At 40.8% G+C, this 23978-nt stretch overlaps 1 protein-coding gene across 12 annotated transcripts in view; it reads right to left on the minus strand.

The window, feature by feature from the left end:
* Nucleotides 1-23978, minus strand: part of ARHGEF6 (Rac/Cdc42 guanine nucleotide exchange factor 6) — a 101977-nt gene that overhangs the window by 38701 nt on the left and 39298 nt on the right. For all 12 annotated transcript variants that reach the window (XM_025987826.2, XM_072743356.1, XM_025987827.2 and 9 more), the window contains 2 exons: nt 16358-16428; nt 2254-2348 (listed from right to left, as the gene is read on the minus strand). In XM_025987826.2, coding sequence (XP_025843611.1) covers nt 2254-2348; nt 16358-16428 — 166 coding nt within the window. The remainder of the gene's footprint in view (nt 1-2253; nt 2349-16357; nt 16429-23978) is intronic.

The following is a 23978-nucleotide window of genomic DNA, read 5'->3' on the forward strand; positions in this document are numbered from 1 at the left end:
ATTTTCTCCATTTTCCCCCACCAAATGGTAGGTGATTACATGCACCAACAACACTCACACAGCACTTAACACTTCTCCAGGTGTTTCACAAATAATAACTCATTTTAACCTGACAACAACCTCATGAGGTGCCTGCTATTGTCTCCATTTTACATGTAAGGAAACCCAGGCACACAGAGGTTAAAGCAAATCACCCAGCCACGAAGCTAATGAAGGGTGAAGCCAGAACTTAAACCACAACATTCTAACTCCAGAGCCCATGTTCTTAAACACTTTTTGGGAGAAAACTTTTCTGAAGATTTAGAAGGCCAGTGTCAGCCACACATTCTTTATTCTTCATATAATAGGGGAGTGTTTCCAAGAGAGTATTTTTGCTGACAAAGAAAAGGAAGCCCCACACAAACCTTACCAGTAACCCCTCGAGTATAAGAAGTGCCCAGTTCCTCTGCCATCATGCCCTTCTGAACCACAAGCTGGAAAACCCCTAGTATGGGTATCAAAAGTGAAACATTCAGCCAGCCAGCTTCCCTGACTTCCTTCTCTCATGGCCCCAAGAAGGTGACTGGGGAGTCGAACTGAACCTGACTGGGGCTTTCTTGGTCCCTTCAGGATCAGACAGTAAACAGTCTGGTTTGCTCGAGTCACTCTGTCTAGAAAGACAGCTGGTAGAAACAGACCCCAAGTGTATTCTGAATTTACATGGCAACAGCACAGTTCTGAGTCAGGCTTCTTGCCTCCTTCATTTGAAACCTTCCCATCTCCCCTCTCAGGGTCATCACCTCGGTTTCCTGCCCCTGTCTGTCACCTCTACAAAATGGAAGGCACATTTCAATCAGCGGCAGGAGGTGCAGCTGGTCGAGTCTGGCCACTTACTGGCTGTGTGATGGGTACAGCAATAAGCCTCTGGACTTCAGTTTCCTTATTTGTTCAATGGGGATAGTCATTTCTTCCAGGGCACTAGACTCAATGATTCATTGAGGTTCCTTCCATTCAGCTCTAAGAAGTATGATTCACAGGATTAACTTCATGTTTTACATAATAATAACAAAAGACACTTTGTTGTTGATCATGTTTCAATGCTTACAAAACACAGGAATACAAAATCCTTTCATACCGAAGTTAAGATTCCCATAGTGCCATGGAAAATAACCAACTGGGAAATTTAGCAAGACCTTATGCCTTAGCAAACATGATTTGGAAAAAAAAAAAAAGGGAGGAAAAAAATCACAAAATATGTTAAATTTATTTAAGCCTGAAGTCCAATAGCTGAGGCAGCTGTCCAGCGAAAGTAAACTCTTACTGAGGGGAAGGAGGAGGCTTTTGTCCTGCAGTTTAAGGGCCTGTGGCTCAATTTTCTATTTGACTTATAGATCATAATCTCTAGTAAAGTGTAATCAATTAAAATAAAAACACAAACAAATGCAGTTAGCCACTATTTGTTAAATAGGCCACGCCTACAAGCACAAAAAAAATGGTCAATGTTTTTCTTTTGTGAAAATGAAGTTTTCAATTCAAGCTCCAGACATTTCTAAGACCAGAATAAGGTTTGAGTATTTTATTTAAAACAAATACACAGGGCAGCCTGGGTGGCTCAGCAGTTTCAGCCTAGGGCGTGATCCCAGAGACCTGGGATCGAGTCCCACATCGGGCTCCCCGCATGGAGCCTGCTTCTCCCTCTCCCTGTGTCTCCGCCTCTCTCTGTGTGTCTCTATGAATAAATAAATAAATAATATTTAAAAAAATAAAACAAACACACAAACATTTTAACAGTTCTATCATTCTCTTTGGTCTGAATGAAAACGACCTCGAGGTGCCCTTAACAAACATTCACAAAATGCCACATGCTTTCCCTTCTCAGACCATGGGGAAGAGTTTCTGCCCCGGCAAGCAAAGGTCAGGGGGAGCACAAAACTTTCCAGTTTATATGTTTTCTGCATAAAAACACTAGCAGGATCCGTGTGTGCAAGGTAAAACTGCACATATCACTTTTAAAACATACAAGATAAAAACTGCGACAGACAGAAATGCGGATGTGCTCATTCCTTCCACAGGCAAAAGAGAAAGAAAGCCAAGCTCTCCAGCAGCAACATCTTGTGTAATTTCCGTTGCCCTGACCGTGTTCTTGGCAACCTGTGATCTGTGGAAATTCTTCTAAAGGGCAAAATCAATTATTCAGTGACATAAGAGCAATTAACTCTGGATGCTGACATTATCTTGCTTTATTTAGCAAGGGGTTTAAAATGTAAATCTTACTTGTTATTGGACTGCAGGGGTCTTAAATAAGTGACAAGTAGAGACTGAAGTTCTTTAGCATAATCCTTTTCAGTGTCCAAAATGTTCTGTAACACCTATGGAGAAACAAAGGTCAAGGTCAAGCTCTTGTATTTCTCAGGACAGTCGAAGGTAAGATATAGCTTGAGATCTTTTCATCAAATTACTAGGCTAGCACTGTAAGAAGCACAAAATCTGAATGCATTTTGTTTCATTCTAGCAAACTACCTTAATAATTGCATGACAACTGGTTATACTGCATAATTCATATGAATACAATTTTTCACAGTTACTCATAACTGGAGGGACCTGGCCATTTACACAGCACTGTTGAGAATGCTTTCACGTGCTCTAAATCATTTATCCTCGGGAAAGGCCTCAGTTAACTAACAAAGGACCATATCCCATTTTATGGATGCGAATATAGAGACCAGTTACCTGAAGACATATGGATTCAATGTCAGGATAATTTCATGATAACTGATGTCAAAATACCACAAAAGGGACGCCTGGGTGGCCCAGCAAGTCATGTTCCAGTAAGATCTTTAGGGGACAAAATCTGAAGCCACAGTGAATTTTTACATGTTCCAGTAAGATCTTTAGGGGACAAAATCTGAAGCCACAGTGAATTTTTAAGTAGAGTTAAAACTGGTCTTTTAAGAAAGGTAAAAAGTACTAGTATGCACAATTCAGTAAGAAGAGGAAGCTGAAGTGTGAGGAATTTAACAAGGGGAATAATGAATTATAACCAAATTATAATAATTGGTTTTATATGAATAATAACCAAATTAAAATCCTTGAGGCAAAACAACCCATGTACAGTCTGTGATTTCTCTTGCCCTGTCAGTCCTAGGGGCCTGTCTCATTTTCCAGCCTCTTCTGGAGATACCTACAACCTACATTTCAAGCTCCTAGAGCTCACCAAGCTACTCCTAATTTACTCAACAGAAATGTACTGTATGCCCACTCCATGCCAAATACCACATGGCCTGCAGGGAGTCTCCACTGTGTTTGCAGAGGATCACAAGACCATGTGAAACATTCTTAGCTAGGAGAGGCCCCTCAGGCAACCAGTGCTCCAGACATCTACTCACAGGACAATGCATGTTGATCTGCTTTTGAAAGATGGAGTGGACAGAGCCAGTGGAGACCCAGATAACTATGGGCTTTGGGGTAACAACCAGACTGGCAGGTGGTCATCGAGGCTCTGCTACCAACTGACAGGTTGCTACAGTTTTAAGGTTTCACTCGCCTCACCTCAGATTGTGACATTTCACCTACCTCAGGGACCATTGTGAAGAGGGACTGAGACACTACACAGGTGGGTGCTTAGTGAGCAGGATACAGTCCTGCCAATGTAAAGTGTTACAAAAAGGTTTCTCTGTGGCAGCACTACTGACATTTCGGACCAGACAACTCTGCTGTGAGGGGCTGCCCTGTGCATTATGGGGTGTTGAGCAGCATCCCCAGCCTCTACTCACTAGATGCCAGTTGCACGCCACTCCTCCATCCAGTATGGCAACCAAACACATGTCCAGATGTTGCCAAATGCCACCTGAAGGACGATATGGCCTGGTTGAGAATCTCTGGGGTAGAGGCCACAAGCCACAGCATGGCTTCAAAAGCGAGAGCTTAAGTCATACTCCCCCCTCTCCAGTCACTCATGTCTCCTTTCAGTTCCCCTATTCCTCAGAAACTACTCTCAAAAGGTGTAGATGTAAATAAACCCCAGGGCCTGGAGGCACTGACACTCTCTGAAATTAATCCAGTGACTGAACAGAAATGACTCCCCCCCATAGAAAGCTGAAACACCACAAAGGAAATTGGCAACTATCTTGAGATGAACAAAAAAGAAAACACAACATAAAAAACCTCACAGGATGCAGTTAAAGCAGACAAATATATACCTGTAAATGTCCATATGGAAAAAGAAGAAAGAGGACTTCTGGTTTCTGGTCCAGCATTTAAGCAGTGTAGACGTCATTACCCCATCATAACCATAAGTAAATAGCTAAACTAACTGGGGAAAAAAACCCACTTAAATTTTCTTATATCTGTCAAGGAATTGAGGCCACAGGGGAAAATGTCTCTCCCAAACTGGAGAGACAAACAGGAAGATACACAAAATCAAAACTTGCTGGCACAGAAATCCATGAGCAGAGGCCTATGTGGAAATCAGGAGCAGGACAGGACAACTTGAGCTGTAACTGAACTGCTGGGGGCACAGGGTGGACAAGTCTGAGAGTTCAGACCTCCAGGGAGCCCAGTCACAGAGCAGCACACTCACCTTTTGTTATATGTCCAGTGGCTCTACCAGGCTGTCACAGTAAAGATAGGAAGAAAATCTCCCTCCTGCTTCAGAAGTGGGAAAGGAAAGGTGGCCATTTTGGAAATACACCAGAGCATTCTGTCCACCCTGACAAGGTCTGCCCTCAAGAGAGAAACTATTTGACCAGGGTCTAACTTTTTAGGTCTTTACCAGAGCCGAACCTCACAAGAAGAAGGGAAATACCTACCCCAGCTCCCTCCAGCCTTCCTGTCCCCCCCTAAAAGAGTAAAACAACCTGGGAAGCACTGGTGAAGTTTACAATCTAGAGACATAAGCATACCGAAAGACTTAGACTTGATCATTGGACTTCAGAAAACCTCCCCAGCCCCCACACCTCACCATCCTACTACTGCAATTCCTTTTACACAGTATGTCACATTTGGCTTCCAACAAAAAGTTATAAGGCATACTAAAAGGCAAAAAACATAGTTTGAAGAAACAGAGAAAACACTGGAACCACAGTCAGGAATGGCAGGAATGTTGGAATCATGAGACTAGGATTTTAGAATGACTATGAGTAATATGCTAAGAGCTCTAATGAAAGTAGACAACAGGGGATCCCTGGGTGGCACAGCGGTTTGGCGCCTGCCTTTGGCCCAGGGCGCGATCCTGGAGACCCGGGTTCGAATCCCACATCAGGCTCCCGGTGCATGGAGCCTGCTTCTCCCTCCGCCTGTGTCTCTGCCTCTCTCTCTCTCTGTGACTATCATAAATAAATTAAAAAAAAATTTAAAAAAAAGAAAGTAGACAACATACAAGAACAAATGGGTATTGTAAGCAGAAAGATAGAAATACTTAGGATGAAAATGAAATGGTAGTGATCCAAAACACTAACAGAAATGAAGAATGCCTTTGATGGGCTCATTAGTACACTGGACCACCAAGAAAAGAATCTCTGAGCTTGTGGATATGTCGATAGAAAATTTTGAAACTGAAAAGCAAACAGAAAAAAAAGACAAAAAAAAAAAAAAGAAACAGAATACCTACAAACTGTGGGATAACATATGTTTAATCAGAATGCCAAAAGAGGAAGAAGGGGAGAAAAGGACAGAATACTTGAAACAACAATGATAGAATTTTTCCAAATTAATGTCAAACACTAAATGACAGTTCCAGGAAGCTCAGAGAAAATTGGCAGGATGAATGCCAAAGACAAACCCACCTACGCATAATCATATTCAAAGTACAGAAAAGGCAAAGATAAAGAAAAAAATCCTAAAAGAAGCCAGAGGGAAATAAAAATCCAGCTTACCTATAGAGGGGCTAAGATAAGAATTATATCCAACGTATTCTCAGAAACCATATAAGAAGAGGGCAGTGGAGAGAAATATTTAAAGTGTTGAGAAAAAAACATCCCACCAACCTAGAATTCTGTACCCTGTGAAATTTTCTTTTAAAACTCAAGAAAAAATAAAGGCTTTCTCAGCCATACAAAGATTGAGGGAATTTGTTTCCAACAGACCTGCCTTGGAAGAAATGTTTCAAAAAAGGTTCTTCAGAGAGGAGGAAAATGCTATAGGTCAGAGACCCAGATCTACATAAGGAAAGAATGAGAGAAGAAATAAGTAAAGATAAAATAAAAACTCTAAATTTTTGTATTATTAATTGATGTAACAGATATATGCTTATATGCTTGCATATAAATAAGCGTATATGATTTTAAAATTTTGTATTTATTATCTTTAAATTTAAATTCAATTTGCCAACATATACTATAACACCCAGTATGCTTATGTATAATTGAAATGAATGACAGCAAAGATACGAGGGATGGGAGGGAGGAATTAAGAATACTCTGTTATTATAAGGTACTCACACTACCTGTGAAGTAGTATACTACTATATTTGGACTAGTTCTAAATATACATTGCAAACTCTAGGTCAACCACTGAAAAAAGTAAAAAGAAAATTCTAGAAAGATACAAACTACCAAAACTGACTCACAAAAGGAATAGAAAGTCTCAACAGCTATAACAAATAAAGACATTGAATAAGCATTCAAAACAATTCCCATAAATTAAAGCCTAGGATGAGATGGCTTTTCTGGTTGATTCTACCAAAAGTTGAAAGAATTCATATAAATCCTTCACAAATTCTCAAAATATTGGAAAAGAAGAGAGTAGAAGCTACACTTCCCAATTCCAAAACATACTACAAAGATACAATAACAAGATAGTTTAGTACTGGTATAGGATAGATATATAGATCAGTGGAGTAGAATTGAGAGTCCAAAAATAAACCTATAAACTGATTTTTGACAAATGTGCCAAGACCATTCAGTAGGGAAAGAACAGTCTTTTCAACACATGGTGCACGGACCACTGGATGGCTATATGCAAAAGAATGTGTACCTCAACTTTATAATATATACAAAAATTAACTTAAAATGGACTCAAGACTTAAAACTATCAAACTTTTAGAAGAGAATAGAGGAGGAAATCTTCATGACTTTGGATTTGACACCAAATCACAAGCAACAAGAGAAAAAGTACATAAATTGGAATTCATAAAAATTAAAAACTTTTGTGTGTCAGAGGACATTATCAGGAAAGTGAAAGACAAGCCACAGGATGGGAGAAATATTTACAAGTCATATATCTGAAAAGGGTCTAGTATCCAGAATATATAAAAAACTCTAACAACTGAATAGTAAAAATAATTACTTGAAAGTTGGCTAAGGATTTGAATAGCCACAGTTTTACGATATGACCCAGCAGTTCAATTCCTAGAGAAATGAAAACAAATGTCCGCACAAAAATCTGCAAGTGAATCTTCATAGAGCATTATATTTTTAAGATTTATTTATTTGAGAGTGAGAGAGAAAACACAAGCAGGGAAGAGGGGCAGAGAGAGAGGGAGAAGCAGATCCCCCACTGAGTAGGGAGCCTGACTCAGTGCTTGATCCCAGGATCCCAGGATCATGACCCAAGACAAAGGCAGGTGCTCAACTGAGCCACCCAGGTGCCCCATTCACAGAGCTATATTAGTAACAACCAAAAAGTGGATACAATCCAAAGGTCCATAAACTTATGAATAGATAAACATAACCTAGTGTATCTATACAATGGAATATTAGCCATAAAAAGAAAGAAGTACTAGTAAATTCTACAACATGAACGAACCATGAAAATAATATGCTAAGTGAAAGAAGCCAGACACAAAGGAACAAATACTGTATGATTCAGTTTATACATGTCCAGAATAGACAAAATCCATAGAGACAGAAAGTAGATTAGTGCTTCTCAAGGTCTGGAGGAAGTGATTGCTAATAGGTACAGGGTTTCTTTTTAAAAATTTTTCACTTAAATTCAATTTAGTTAACATATACTGTATTATAACTTCAGAGGTAGAATTTAGGGATTCATCAGTTGTATATAACACCCAGTGCTCAGGGGCACCTGGGTGGCTAAGTGGTTGAGTGTCTACCTCTGACTCAGGTTGTGTTCCCAGGGTCCCGGGATTGAGTCCTGTATTGGGCTCCCTACAGGCAGCCTGCTTCTCCCTTTGCTTATGTCTCTGCCTCTGTGTGTGTGTGTGTCTTTCATGAATAAATAAATAAAATAAAATCTTAAAAAAACACCCAGTGCTCATTCCATCAAGTGCCCTCCTTAATGCCCATCACCCAGTTACCCCATCCCCCCCTTCCCTCTGTCAACCCTCAGTATGTTTCCTAGAGTTAAGAATTTCTTTTTTTTCTTAGAGTTAAGAATTTCTTTTTTTTCTTAGAGTTAAGAATTTCTTAGTTTGTCTCCCTCACTGATTTTGTCTTATTTTACTTTCCCCATCTTCTCCATTGTTCATTGGTTTTGTTTCTTAAGTCCCACATACGAATGAAATCATTTGGTATTTGTCTTTCTCTGACTGACTTACTTTACTTAGCATAATGCCCTCTAGTTCTACCCATGTCATTGCAAATGGCAATATTTATTTCATTCTTTTTGATGGCTGAGCAATATTCCATTGTGTATATATACCTTCTTTGTGTATATGCCTTCTTTGCCCACTCATCTGTCGATGGACACCTGGGCTCTTTCCATAGCTCAGCCATTGTGGACATTGCTGCTATGGGTACAGGGTTTATAACTGGGGTGATGAGGTGATGAAAATATTGTAAAATCAGACTGGTGATTGTCACATAACTATTAACTTATTAAAAATCAGTAAATTATACAGCTTAAAATGGTGAGTTTTGTGGTATGTAAATTATATGTCAATGAAGCCATTTTAAAAAGTCAAAGCACACATTTTGCATCTGCTAATAGAAATTCTTTCTGATTTTCCTCTTGGACTCCAAGTCCTTATCCAAGAGAGTGTCCTTCCAAACTCAAATTTGTCCATCATAGAGCTCTCTGCCCAGCTGGGCCACTGTTCAAAGCATGCAGTACCCCAGCTCCTCACCTATATGCATGCTCAGCACTAATATTCATTTTATATTCTTAGAAATGGAGAGAACTGCACCAGAATTCAGCAGTATCATCTTTTATTAAGGAAGAGGTAAAACATATATATGCATACTGCTTAATTAACAATATTTATTTTTCTATAGAATTTGTATTGAGGGAGGGGAAAAAGGATGGTAGCAAGCCTTCCTGCTCATGTTCAGGAAGGAATGAAGTCATCTCATCATCTCCTTTTGTTCACATTTCTCTAAAAAGACTGCGTCTGGAAATGAGCCATCCCACATCCTCACCTTCCTCTCAAGCGCTGTTGCCTATAACTGCCACCCTACCCAAATTGCAATGTCTGCTGAAAACAAGAAAAAATAAATAAAAAATCAAACTAGATCCAGTCATTCATTGCCTGAAGGGAATTTTTAAATTAGAAAAGTCAGTCATATTTACATTATACAATGTGATTTTTAAAACAATGCTGCTTTAATCTGTCCTCCCTCTCACCACTGAAACAGCTTTATTATTTCAACTTCCTTTCAAATGCTATCATCTGGGGCTTCTTTTAAAGATATCACTAAGATTTTGAAAAAGAGAGAGAGAGAGAGAGAGAGAGAAGAAAAGAAGAAGAAATCACTAAGATTTTGCAAGAAAGGTGCTAACTGTCCTGCTCCAGTAGGTATATTTGTGAGGTGAGGCAGGACACTTTGTAGGAGTTCCATTCCTGTTGGAACCACTAGCTTGGGACACACAGAACACAAAGGTAACAAAGGCAAGGAGACACCTCCTGCTGCTTCTCAATGACTCCTCGAGAGCTACACCAAAAATCTTTTTAACTCATATCGCTGTAAGTTTTGAGGGTGGCTGAATGCTGACTTTACAAAACTGAATTGACAAAGGTGATCAATGAATCCTTCATTAAATAATGCAAAAAAAATTGAACGGTAACGTATTAGATAGTTCTGCCCTTGCTGTGGTCTGATTAGTAGAAACACTCTTCTGGGTGGATGCTTGGGATTCTTTCCCAAATTCATCTGGACTTTCATTGCTTTCCTCAGTCTCAAAAGACCAACTGATGAACTTCTGATACTGGTTCTTTATTTTGCAGGCCACAGGGCATCTACTGTAAAAGGATAAAAAGGGAAGCAGACAGAGAAGGCTATGTGTTCCCAAACAGAAGGCCTCAGATGGCAAGGGGTTTGGCAAGCCAACCAACTTCAGAGCAGTACAGTTTGATCGAAATGAAACCCATTCAAACTGCTAAAATAGACTGCATCCAGACATTGCCTTTGCCTCCCTGACTGTCTCCACAAGGGTAACTGAGTATCCTTTTGCTCCATTAACCTTTGACTAAATTCAGAATAAGACAGATGGGGAGAAGCCATAGAAAAAGAGGTGGAGGCCTTTTGTACCTCTATCCTGGGCTATTGATTCTCCAATAAAATGTATTTCCCACATTTCCTGGGAATGCTTTAGAGTGAGTTCATTTTTATAACTCTTTCTTCCAAAGGGAAAGAGTCATAGAGTATGAAGGAATTATTTTAAGAGGTGAAAATGCATAAACACAAAGGCTGAAAATAGAGAAAGGTCCAATGATCACAGAAGATTATAATGGCCTCAGGAAACCTTAAAGCAAAGACGTCATAGTATAGGAATTCTGAGATAATTATGATGCCCGTAAGAATGAGTTCATGTTGATAAAGTCCTGTGGGACCTAAAAAGGCGACCTATTCCTGTATTTATGTAATATTTGACTTATATGCTTACATTCAAATGCAGTGACTGATTTCACACCTCCAGGTCCCTGGCTTTCATGCAACAAGCAGCACTATCTCCCTATTGACAGACTATGCAAATGATGTCACCACCTCGACCTCCAGCCTTCAGATGGAAGATAAACAGCTGACCTCTGAACAACACAGGTTTGAACTGCACAGGTCCACTTATACGTGAATTCTTTTCAATAAGTGCAGTACAGGACTGTAAATGTATTTTTTCTTCCTTATGATTTTCTTAATAACATTTCCTTTTCTCCATCTTACCTTATTGTATGAATGCAGCATATGACACATATGACATGCAAAATATGTATTCATCGACTCTTCATGTTATCAGTGAAGCTTCCAGTAAATAGCAGGGTCTCAGTAAAGTTCTTGGGGAGTCGAAGGTTATACATGGATTTTTTGACTATGCAGGGGGTCAGCGACCCTAACCTCCGAGTTGTTCAAAGGTCAACTGTATATGGATGAGTAAGACAGGAAATGGGTAGGTAAGAAAAAAAAGTACAGGGATACGGAGAAGGAATAAATGGATGGATGGATAAAGTAGTTTAGGTCGGTATATTAAAAAAGGGAAGGTGCGGGTACCTGGGTGGCTCAGTGGTTGAGCATTTGCCTTTAGCTCAGGTCATGATCCCAGGGTCCTAGGATTGAGTCCCGCATCGGGCTCCCTGTGGGGAGCCTCCTTCTCCCTCTGCCTATGTCTCTGCCTCTCTCTCTGTGTCTCTCATGAATAAGTAAAATCTCTAGGGCAGCCCTGGTGGCGCAGCGGTTTAGCGCCGCCTGTAGCCCAGGGCGTGATCCTGGAGACCCTGGATCGAGTCCCACGTCAGGCTCTCTGCATGGAGCCTGCTTCTCCCTCTGCCTGTGTCTCTGCCCCTCTCTCTCTCTCTCTCTCTCTGTCTCTATGAATAAATAAATAAAATCTTTAAAAAAATCTTTAAAAAAATTAAAAAGGGAAGGTGCACAGTGGATTTTTAGGACAGTGAAAATACTGTGTATGATAATATAATGATGGATGATACATGCCATTATACATTTGCCCGAACCCAAAGAATATACAAGACCAAGAGTGAGCCCTAATGTAAACTATGGACTTTGGATGATCATGATGTGAAAGTGTAGATTCTTCAGTTGTCACAAATACACTACTCTGGTGGGAGATGCTGGTGGTGGGTGAGGCTGTGCATGTGCGTGGCTGTGGGGGGTATATGAGAACTCTCTGTACCTTCCGCTCAATTTTGCTGCAAACCCCAAACTGCTCTATAAAATAAAGTATTAAAAAGAGGGGGGTAAGGAGTTGATAAGCACTAGAAAGATAGAGAAAATTCAGGGTGGGAGAAAGTGGGCAGATAGATGAGTAAGAGAATAAATAGAGTAAGCAGAAAGCAGGCAGTAAGGGCAGATATTACAGGAGGTTTCCTGGGATTTTTGTGATGTCACATGCCACACACTCCCCACCTTTCCTACTGAGTGTAGGCTCTTTAAGACATACCCTTTAGGCATCTGCCACAAGTAACCGTGAAGTAGAAGAAAACTAGAGAAAAAAATAAATAATGCTGGCCATTACAGATTGAGTTTTCCTGTTTGGATGTAGGGAGACACCATCTCTCCCTCTGCAGATGGATGCTAGCATGCAGAATTGAATATTCGGATCACTGCATATGGCAGCACAAAGGACAGCATTCTTCCCGTGTGCCACACTGGTTGCAGTGAATAAAGCACTGCAGCTTCCCAGGGGCATTTTGATGGGTGAAGAAGAGAGTCCTATCCACTCTGTGACCTGAGGGGAGGGACTGCAGGCGTGCACATTCCTGCCTGGTCGGATGTGCCTGTATAGTCCCGCTGCCCCAATTCCCTTTCAGCTGTTCTCTGCTTATCTAGGTCTGGACATGACTGAGTCTCGTCTTCCACTGAACCTTTCCCTTGCTGGGTTCTCCAACTTCAGTTTAGTGAGCTTCAGAATCGCCTGTGGGGGGTGGTAGGGGTGAGGAAGGGGCTGCAGGTTTCCTGAGCTCTGCGGCCAGAGATTCTCAGGAAGAGTAAGTCAGGTGTGGGGCCCACAACCTGTACGTTTAACAAGCTCCCCGGGGGCTTCTGATGCACAAGACCTCAAGCACAGTGTAAGGAACCCATCTTAGGACACTTTTATAATGTGACATCTCTGCCACATGCCTTACACTATCACGTCTGCCCCGCCTTCCCAGTGAGGCCATGGGTGCTAAGAGCTAAGTGCCACAATGCAAATTAAGCCTGATAACAAAGCCACTTGGATTCCTTTTTCTGTTCTTTATTTTTTCAGTTTTACTGAGGTACAACTGACCAATAAGAAGTATATATATTGGAGGTATATAACTTGATATTTTGATAGAAGTACACCTTGCGAAATGATCACCACAGTCAAGCTCATTAACAACCCTCCTCTCACATTACCATTTTCCTTTCTTGTTCCAATTGTTGCTGTTGTTCTTTATTTTTAAATACTTCCTAGCACATAACATCGAGTTACATTTCAAATCAGATGTGCTACCCAAATTGCATCAAAGCCTGAGTAGGGCAGGAATCAGAAGATGATCCCTTGGAAACTTGAAAAGGGGGACACCATATCTACAGACTTGCAAATCCAAGAGGTCTCCTTCCCATGTTTTTAGGATGTGATGGTTAATTTTACATGTCATTTTACATATCAACCTCACTGGGTCACAAGGTACCTGGCTTAAACATTATTTCTGGGTGTGTCTGTAAGGGCATTTCCAGGTAACATGAGCCCTTGAATTGGTAGAGTGATTAAAGCAGACTGCCCACCCCCAATGTGAGTGGGCATCTCCCAATCTGTTGAGGGCCTGAATAGAACAAAAAGGGAGAGGGAAGGGGAATCATTCTCTCTGCCTGACTTCTTGAGCTGAAACATCAGTCTTCTCCTACCCTCAGACTAGAACTTACACCATTGGCTCTCCTGGTTCTCAGGCCTTTGGAAAATTTAATTTCTAGGAATCTACTCTATAGATCTTCATATACTTTGCCAACGTCCTATGATAAGATCTTCACTGCAGAACTGTTTATATAGCAGCAGGGAACTAGAAGTAATGCACACGAACTCCAATAGGAACTGGGACATATAAATTGCAGGACACCCAGAATTTGTGTATAAGTATATATACGGTTTACATAGGCCCATAAGAATCACAGAGGTTAATGTGCCTTGGATAATCCCAACAACATTTTAAATCAGTAGAATCATTTATGTATATACCACCTTTTCTTTATCCATTCATCCATCAGTGCACACTTGGGCTGCTTCCATACCCTGGCTATTGTAAATAATGCTGCTATAAAAATAGGGGTGCATGTATCCCTTTGAATTAGTGTTTTTTGTATTCTTTGGGTAAATACCCAGTAGTGTGGTTGCTGGATCATAAAGTAGTTCTATTTTTAACTTTTTGAGATACACACACACACACACACACACACACAGGAATATTAGCCACAAAAAAAGAATGAAATCTTGCCATTTGCAACATCATGGACGGAGCTGGAGAGTAATTATGCTAAGTTAAATACGTCAGTCAGAGAAAGACAAGTACCATCTGATTTCACTCATACGTGAAATTGAAGAAATAAAACAAATGAGGAAAGTAAAAAAAGAGAGAGAGAGAGGCAAGCCAAGAAATAGACTTGACCACAGAGAACAAACTGAGGCTTCCCGGGGCGGGGCGGGGAGAGGATGGGTGAAACAGATGATGGGGATTAAGGAGGGCACTTGTGATGAGCACCAGCTGATGTAGAGAAGTGTTGAATCACTAAATTGTACACCTGAAACTAATAGCACACCATATGTTAACTCACTGGAATTTAAATAAAAACTAAAATAAATAAATAAATTGATAGAATCCACAGAAGCAGAGACAACTCCAAAGCAGCTCGATGGTATACTCCAAATCCACAGGGAAAAGAAGCTATGGTAGCATTTTCATCCCTCATTTGACTGCATCTTTTCTTTAAAAATTAAGTCACTTGTGGAGGGGCACCTGGGTAGCTCCATCGTTTAAGGGTCCGATTCTTGATTTTGGCCTAAGTCATGATCTCAGGGTCATGGGATCAAGCCCTGTGTCGGGCTCTATGCTTACTGGGAAGTTTACTTCTCTCTCTCCCTCTGCCCCTCCCCCCGCTTGTGCAAATGGGTGTGTGTGTGCATGCTCTCTCTCTCTAAAATAATGAATAAATCTTTTTAAAAAATTAAATCACTGAGGTAGGGTGCCTGGGTGGCTCAGCTAAGTGTCACACTCTTGGTTTGGGCTCAGGCCATAATCTTAGGGTTGTGAGATGGAGTCCCTGTTGGGCCCTGCACTCAGTGCAGAATCTGCTTGAGATTCTCTCCCTCACCCTCTCCCACCACCTCTACCCCTCCCCAGGCCTGTGCATGCTCTCTCTCTCTCTCTCAAATAGATAGATAGATAGATAGATAGATAGATAGATAGATAGATAATGTCTTAAAAAATTAAATCACTGGGGTCACTTGGAGGCTAAAAGAAATGATCACAAGGAAGGGAGAAGGGAGCCCAGCTCTGTTGGGTAATAGATTTTAACCCAATGTAAGAGGAAAATAGTGTAAATGTAAGAAGAAAAATAGTGACAAAATTGTCCCCTATGATTATTTTCCATGTCACCTATGAAGCTACTTCCTGAGTTTTCATGCCAACTATCGCCCTGCCCACGTCATCATTATGGAGCAGATTCACTGAAGAGTGCAAATCTGTTTTCTGAAACGCAGTGTATAGAGATGTTTAAAAACTATCCATGCACAAAATGAAAGCAGTATGCAGTCCAAATGCATATCCAATATTGGGGGAAAAGTGACACTATTTCAGCTGAGGTGGAGGATGATGACAAAGCTATCAGACAGGAAAACTTAGAGGTTATGATGACTTGACCTTTTCATTAGTGACTGGGCTAAGTCTGGAAAGTAGATATGAAAGAAAGCAGAGAGAAGATTGAGGAGAATAATATGATTTTTTTCAAATGAGAACTTATTTTGAATATTGCACATGCCCTATTTATAGCTAATAGATTTTGACATATCTGTGTTCAAGCCAGAGCCATTTAATTCCTTGCTTTTTGCCAAAGGGCAGTCTTCCCTTCAGGCTCTCCTCGAACACAAAGTTGATCATATTTCAGAGGACATCATAATGGATTGATTTATTCTAAAATAAAATCACAGTATGCAATCACTTAAAACTTACTGCTTAGAGGAACCTGGGAATTCACCTTCTAAATATTTAGTAAAGCTATATCTACTGCTGAATTTCCCCATGATGCCTACCTATGGACCAATTTCTCTTTCGGCACTGTTCAATAGGCCTTGCTCAGAATCACTGTACCATCTTTGAATTTTTCAGTATGGTGAATCTAAAACTTCTAGACATCTGTAAGAGGCCTACAAGCAGAAGAGCTTTACTGTAGCGCAGCTGACATGAGACCTTTGCAATACTTTACCCAGTCTCCCATAAGTGTTACTCGACACATCAGTGGCTCAGCCACTGAAAAGTTTCCATACAGTCAAGAAACTTTTTGGTTATGATCTGAACACTCACCACAGTATAATAGTTCTTGGTAAGTGGAGTTGTTTCAAATCCTTTGACAGCCTTGGGGGAGAGAGGTCTCTCTGTGAATGAAAGACATGTAAATTATGTTAATGTCATAGAAATCTAAGAGGAACATTTTATTACACAGGTCAACTCACATACAGTAGATATTGTTAAATAGAATGATCAATGGAAATGTACATTCCTCAATAAGTGAAACTATAATTTTGCTAAACTCTAGATAGATCTTCTTGTCCAGGCCCCCTCAATTTCTAAGGAGGTAAGGCCTAGCTAATGAATGGCAGGCCCAGGGTAAGAACTTCACTCCATTCAGGCTTGTTTCTTTACTCCAGTCTTGTCTCTCCACTCAACTTAATAAAAACAGATAAGTAAAGCCAACACTAACCAAATATATATATATTTGTAACTCATAAGTTACTATACAAGTATAATATAGATAATAGCAACCATCCTTTCTTGGGGCTCTCTACTGTGCCAAAAATAAAATAATCAGAATCTCTAACACATTAAAAACTAGCAGAAAGGGACGCTTGGGTGGCTCAGTGGTTGAACGTCTACTTTTGGCTCAGGGCGTGATCCCAGAGTCTCGGGATTGAGTCCTGCACTGGGCTTCCTGCATGGAGCCTGCTTTTCCCTCTGCCTGTGTCTCTGCCTCTCTCTCTCTCTCTCTCTCTCTCTCTCTCTTTGTGACTCTCATGAATAAATAAATAAAATCTTAAAAAAAACTGGCAGAAAATTCTTCTTTATGTATCATTTTAACATCATGACATTGAGTGATAAAATGCTTTCTTTTACAAAGTTAATCTTAGCTATTAAACTCACAATTAAGAGATAGCCTAACACATTCTTTCTTTTTTTAAAAGATTTTATTTATTTATTCATGAGAGACACAGAGACAGAGAAAGAGGCAGAGACAAAGGCAGAAGGAGAAGCAGGCTCCATGCAGGGAGCCCAATGCAGGACTGGATCCTGGGTCTCCAGGATCACTCCCTGAGCTGAAGGCGGAGCTAAACCACTGGGCCACCCAGGCTGCCCCACATTCTTTCTTTAAAAAAAAAAAAAAAGAAAAACAAATAAGATAAATACAAGATGGTGATGATAAATGTTTAACAGCATCACTAATCTTTCCTACTTTCATTTTCTCCTTTGCTTCATTTTGTTTTATATTCCATTTTTACTTTACTATATTATATGGTACTTTAAACTTGTTCTGAAGTATGGTAGAGTATATATGAATAACTAAATGTAACATAACATCACGCTTGATTTTTCTTTTTAAAAAATGTTTTATGGGCAGCCCGGGTGGCTCAGCGGTTTAGCGCCTGCCTTCAGCCCAGGATGTGATCCTGGAGACCCAGGATCAAGTCCCACATCGGGCTCCCTGCATGTGGCCTACTTCTTCCTCTGCCTGTGTCTGTGCCTCTCTCTCTCTCTGTGTGTGTCTCTCATGAATAAATAAATAAAAATCTTTTTTTAAAAGTGTTTTCTAGGGATCCCTGGGTGGCTCAGTGGTTTGGCTCCTGCCTTTGGCCCAGGGCGCGATCCTGGAGTCCTGGGATCAAGTCCCACATCGGGCTCCCTGCATGGAGCCTGCTTCTCCCTCTGCCTGTGTCACTACCTCTCTCTCTCTCTCTCTCTCTCTCTCTCTCCCTATCATGAATAAATAAATAAAATATTTTTAAAAAATGTTTTCTAGTTCTAAACATATTACATTCTTATCCTAAAAATGAAAATTATAGAAAAGAAAATAAAAACCAATGATTAGCCATCACTCAGAGCTAACCATCATCAGAGTAACATTATGAAGCATATCTTCCTTTTTAAAAAAATGTTTTATTTATTTATTCATGAAAGACAGAGAGAGAGGCAGGGACATAGCCAGAGGGAGAAGCAGGCTCCTCTGCAGGGAGCCCGATGCAAGACTCAATCCCCAGACCTGGGATCACGCCCTGAGCCAAAGGCAGATGTTCAACCGCTGAGCCACCCAGGCGTCTCTATAAAGCATGTCTTCCCACTTTTTTTACATATGTATTTGTGAAGAGACACACACACACACACATGCACACAGAGATCTTTCTTACTTTACTTATAGTTTTGCAATTCTCCTAACAATGTTTTTTTTTTTTAATGTTTTTGTGTAGTCTCTATCCCCAATGAGAGGCTCAATGTCAAAATCCCAAGATCAAGAGTCACATGTTCTATCAACTGAGCCAGCCAGGTATGCTTCTAATTCTCCTATCATAACATTATTTTATGAATATTTTGTCATCTAACCTTGACTTTTAATTATTATTACATTAAAAATATCCTTTATGTTTATTTGGAACTTAATAGCTTTTAAGACATTTTATTTGATCCTCACAACAGCCCTGTCAGGCAGAGGTGATCTCATTTTTCAGAAGAGGTCACTAAGTTTCAGGGAGATGAAGCCAGTTGTCTAAGGGCATGTATCTAGGAAATGGCAAAGCCAAGATTGAAGCCCAGATGTGCCTTGAGAAGAGCCTGCATTCCTAACCCTTATGATGTCCAGAGATAAAGCTACTGAAGGGTTCAGTTGATGGCACTGGTAGTGATTCCTACTGGAGTTCAGAGGGACCATCAGTTTGAGCTGGGATGGTCAGAGAAGACTTAGCTGGGCAAGGGGCACTTGATCTAGTCCTGGAGAGTGGTAAGAATTCAAACTGGGAGAGAAAACCGTAGAGAATTTTCTAGGTAGAGAAGATTCCAGAAGCACAGCTACAGAAATGGCAATGTTCAAGGGAGGACTGTTCCTGTGACAGTGAATCATCTGGCTGGACCATGCTGGGTAGAGTGAAAATAAGGCCAAAAGGCAGCAACCTGGGCCAATTCTGCCACTTGCAAGTGATGACAAGTGGGGCATAGCCAGTTTTGGGGAGCTTTGCGTTATTTCAAGATCCTCCTGGATCTACCTGGTGACTTCACAAGGCCTTACTTATTGGGCAAAACTGAACAATATACAGCAACCTTGCCTATACTTGAGATTGTAAGTGGCAGAGCCAGGACTTGAACCAAGTACTGTACAGCCAAGTGTGGTATACTTTCCAGTATATCATGGTGTTGTACACTCACATATCTTCTAAGTTGACAGTTACCCAATTCTTTTCATTTTTGATTAGGCAAGTTTTCTACAATGTACCCTTAATGGTTCTACTTAGAACTCACAGTTGCTTTGTGCAATGAAAATACAAGCCAGTCTTGGTAAAAATTAAACTTTCTAGAGATACCAGTAAGATGTGGTCACCTTTCAAAAGCCAGGCTGAAAAGGAGGGTAAACAGTAATGGAGAGCCTGCCAAGAAACAGAAGAGAGCAGGAAAGGCCACTGGAATGGGTAATTGCAAATGAAACAAAATGTTAACTATGCAATGTAGAATGGAGAGACAAGAATTGAAAAAAAGGAAGTAGCTGATCTGGAGATTCCTGGGTGGCTGAAGGTGATGCAAAGAAACAGATGGCATTTTGGTAAGATCAATAAAATTATCAAACCTCTAGCGAGATTGACAGAAAAAAAAGAGAGAAGACACGAATTACCAATATCAGGAGCCAAACAGGGGATATCATAACAGCCCCTGGAGATAGCAAAAAGAGGAAATATCAGAAAGGGAGAAAGAACATAAAGACTCCTAACTCTGGGAAACTAACTAGGGGTGGTGGAAGGGGAGGAGGGCGGGGGGTGGGGGTGAATGGGTGATGGGCACTGAGGGGGGCACTTGACGGGATGAGCACTGGGTGTTATTCTGTATGTTGGTAAATTGAACACCAATAAAAAATAAATTTATTATAAAAAAAAGATGATAAAGCAATACTCTGTACAACTCTACACATATAAGTTTGATAATTAGATGTGAAATGAACCAACTCTCTCCCGAAAACAAGAACTACCACAACTTACCCAGTAGGAAACGGACCATTTGAGTAGCCTTATAACTATTAGGGAAATTGAATTTCTAAATTTAAAACTCGTGAAAAAGAAATCTCCAGGCCTATATTTGCTGGAGAATGCTATCAAATATTTCAGGAAGAGGCAATACCAATTCTTTATAGTCCCTTAGAGAAAATGAAAGGAAGGATAGCCGTCAAACTCATTTTATGAAGTCACTATTACCCCAGCCCTGAAGCCAGACAAAGAGAGTCTTAAAAAAGAAAACTGCAGACCAACAGCCCTCATGAATATAGATGCACAAAATTCTAACAAAATATTAGCAAATAAAGTTCAGCAATATTTTTAAAGCACCATCGACCATGGAATTCATCCCAGGGATGCAAGGTTGGTTAAATATTCAAAAATCAATCAATGTGACCCACAACATTAATAGTCTAAAAAGAAACATCACAAGATAATATCAATCAGTGCAGAAAAAGCACTTGACAAAACTCAACATTCATTCAAGGGGTAAAAAACTCCCACCCCCACCAACCCCCCAAACAGGAATGAAGTGGAACTCCTTCAACTGAATAAAGAGCATCTACCAAAACCCCACAGCTAGCATTTACATAAATGGTGCGAGATGGGAGGCTGAGCCAACGCCCCCTGAGATCAGGAACAAGGCAAGGTGGCCTCTCTCATCACTCTTACTCAATTCAATTCAATCACTGACATCAGTCAGTGTCATGAAGAATTCAGATGGGTTATCTGGCATAACAGAACTCAAACAATAGAAGTATCACACAGATGCAGCCCTCAGAAGCCCTCCTAATCCTGATGTAAATATCCTTTCCAATTTTTAAAAAAGATTTTATTTATAAGAGACAGAGAGAGAGAGGCAGAGACATAGGCAGAGGGAGAAGCAGGCTCCCTGTGGGGTGCCTGATGAGGGACTCAATCCCAGGACCCTGGGATCACACCCTGACCTGAAGGCAGATGCTCAACCACTGAGCCACCCAGGTGCCCTGATCCCTTTCCAATTAACCTCCGGTTCCTTCCCCTCCCTTGCCACTGTACAGAGTCCTATTGCCTGTGGTGGTGACTGGACAAAAAGAAATCCAGTGACAACTAGTTTCTTTGGATAGGAAACATCTATGTAGTGGGGGTAAGGAGGCCCCAAAATGCAGAATACAAAATCTCAAGCCAAAAAAAAAAAAAAGGAAACATCTATGTGACATACCCAGGGGACTACAAAAGGAAATCTAAATATAAAGCTCAATCCTAGTTTTGGTTTACAATCAGTAGGATGAGCCATTTCTTAATCTGCCTTAATACAAATTTAATTAGAATGCTACCTAATCTCCTCATGTGATATCTATATTTTCTTGCTAATAAGTTTTAGAAGAAGGATTTAATGACCCTTTAACTGAACTGGTGGCAGAAAACAGAATTTGCTTAAAATATCTGTTCTGATCATACTTGCTTCAATACTTCCTTGGCATGGAAATTTTGCCAGGAAAATTTTAACGCCAAGTCCTGATAGAACCCTTAGCTTTTTTCTAAGGAACAAAGACAAAAATGAAAAAGAGACATAATTGACCATGTTCCTGATGTATTGGCAGAAATTTCTCTAATGTATAAATAACATGTTAATTTATAGGTCACCAGTGATTTTTAAGTAAAGGACTGAAAATTGTAACAATGGCTAATTTTCTTATTTGTAACGTATCTGATTCAAACAGAGGGGCAAATGCCCTTAATGTAGCTTCTGTAGCTTATATAATGACTAATTTATTCATACATGTGTTTTTCTTTTTTAAGATTTTATTTATTTATTCATGAGAGACAGAGAGAGAGGAAAAGACATAGGCAGAAGGAGAAGCAGGCTCCCTGCGGGGAGCCCAATGAGGGACTCCATCCCAGGACCCTGGGATAACGACCTGAATCAAAGGCAGACGCTCAACCATTGAGCCACCCAGGCACCCCTCATACATACATTTTTCATGAAATAAAATCTTTGAAAAATATTTTTGTTCAAATTAGGGTTTTTCTTATGTAACAAGAAATCGAGAGGTATGCAAGCAGGACTGAGAACAATGGCTTCTTAATGTCACCACTTTCCAGATTCCATCATCCTTGGTGAGAGGCTTTTATCATCATACTCATGAAAACCTATTCTACCTTCAGCTTCAAGCTCATGTTGAAAGGAGTTTGAGGGTGCGAGTGCATGTTTGTGTGCGTGTGACAGATACTCAAATATTCTATTTATTTTTTCAAATTTATTTATTTATTTATTCAAGAGAGGAAGAGGGAGAGAGAGAGAGCACCAGCATGGGCAGAGGCAGAGGGAGAGGTAGAAGCAGGCTCCCTGCTGAGCCCAACATGGGGCTCAATCCCAGGACCTGAAGATCATGACCTGAACCCAAGGCAGATGCTTCACCATTTGAGCCACCCAGGCACCCCTCAAATATTCTATTTCTTAACTTTCTACAGAAGTAGATTGGTAGTTCCACAAGTCCTCTGAAACCAGCCTCTGCCTGAACAGAGGGAAGAAGCTGCCCCCAGGGCTTTGGCCATAATTATCTTCTCGACAAAAGCTACAGTGGAATCTAAAACTTAAAATGCCACTCCCCTAGGACATTTACCAGAGCACAAAGTACTCTTGTGGATGACAGGCTCAAGGGAAGAAAACTGTGCACAGTACTCCCACGGCACAGCAATCTGCAGGGCGAGGGTTTGCACCGGCTAGGGTTGCTTGTTTTGTTTTTAAGACAATACAAAAGAATGGGTAATGTTGGCCTGAATGAACAGTATCCAGGCTACCTTGAATGAATTTGTCAGAATTACAGACTACTTGAGTGACCTCAGTGTTACATATGTGACCCAAGAGTAAGCAGAAAGAGATGACAGGAGGCCTTTAGTTTGATGCCTGATTTAACTTCTATAGATGACCCAAGAGGTTGTATAGCCATGGGGTTTAAAACTGAGTGGCCAATTTCATTTCTATGAGAGATGCATTTCATCTATGGATCACTTTTTTAAATATTTTATTTATTTGAGAGAGAGAGAGCACAGAGGGAGAGGGAGAAGCAGACTCCCTGCTGAGCAGGGAGCCTGATATGGGACTTGATCCCAGGACCCTGAGATCACAACCTGAGCCAAAGGCAGACTCCCAACCGACTGAGCCACCCAGGGGCCCCTTTGAGTCATTTTTTTAACTCCTTAAAGACAAACCTTTCCTAAGCTTATATATCAGTATGAATTTCACGGACAGACATTAAAAATTGACAAGCATTTTCTAAACCAGACAAAACAGCAGAGCATAGAACTTAAAATGTCCCTCAGCAGCCTCCTCAATGGGTTTTGGCCTACTCCCTACTCTGTGAAGGCAGCACAAGTTGGGATGGGAAAGAATTCAGGTCAACAAAGGCTCAACACCTCCTTCCCAACAACAGCTCATTCCATCAAACTGATCTCCTCCACCATCCCCCAGGCTCCCTTCGACTCAATCCTACCACAGATCGTCTGTGGCTTTTGTCCTGCCCCCATGCATTGCTACAACTTGGATCACCCTCCCCTCTCATCTGGGCCTATCCACAGACTACCCGTCTTTGAGGGCTTGGCTCAAGCCCTACCTCCTCCACAGAGCCTCTGACAACCTCTCCACCCACAGCGCACTCTTTCTGCTGTTGACCGGCTATGCAGTTTATACTTTCTTGCCTCTC

The sequence above is a fragment of the Vulpes vulpes genome, chromosome X, assembly GCF_048418805.1.
Source record: "Vulpes vulpes isolate BD-2025 chromosome X, VulVul3, whole genome shotgun sequence".
In the NCBI taxonomy this organism is placed as follows: domain Eukaryota; kingdom Metazoa; phylum Chordata; class Mammalia; order Carnivora; family Canidae; genus Vulpes; species Vulpes vulpes.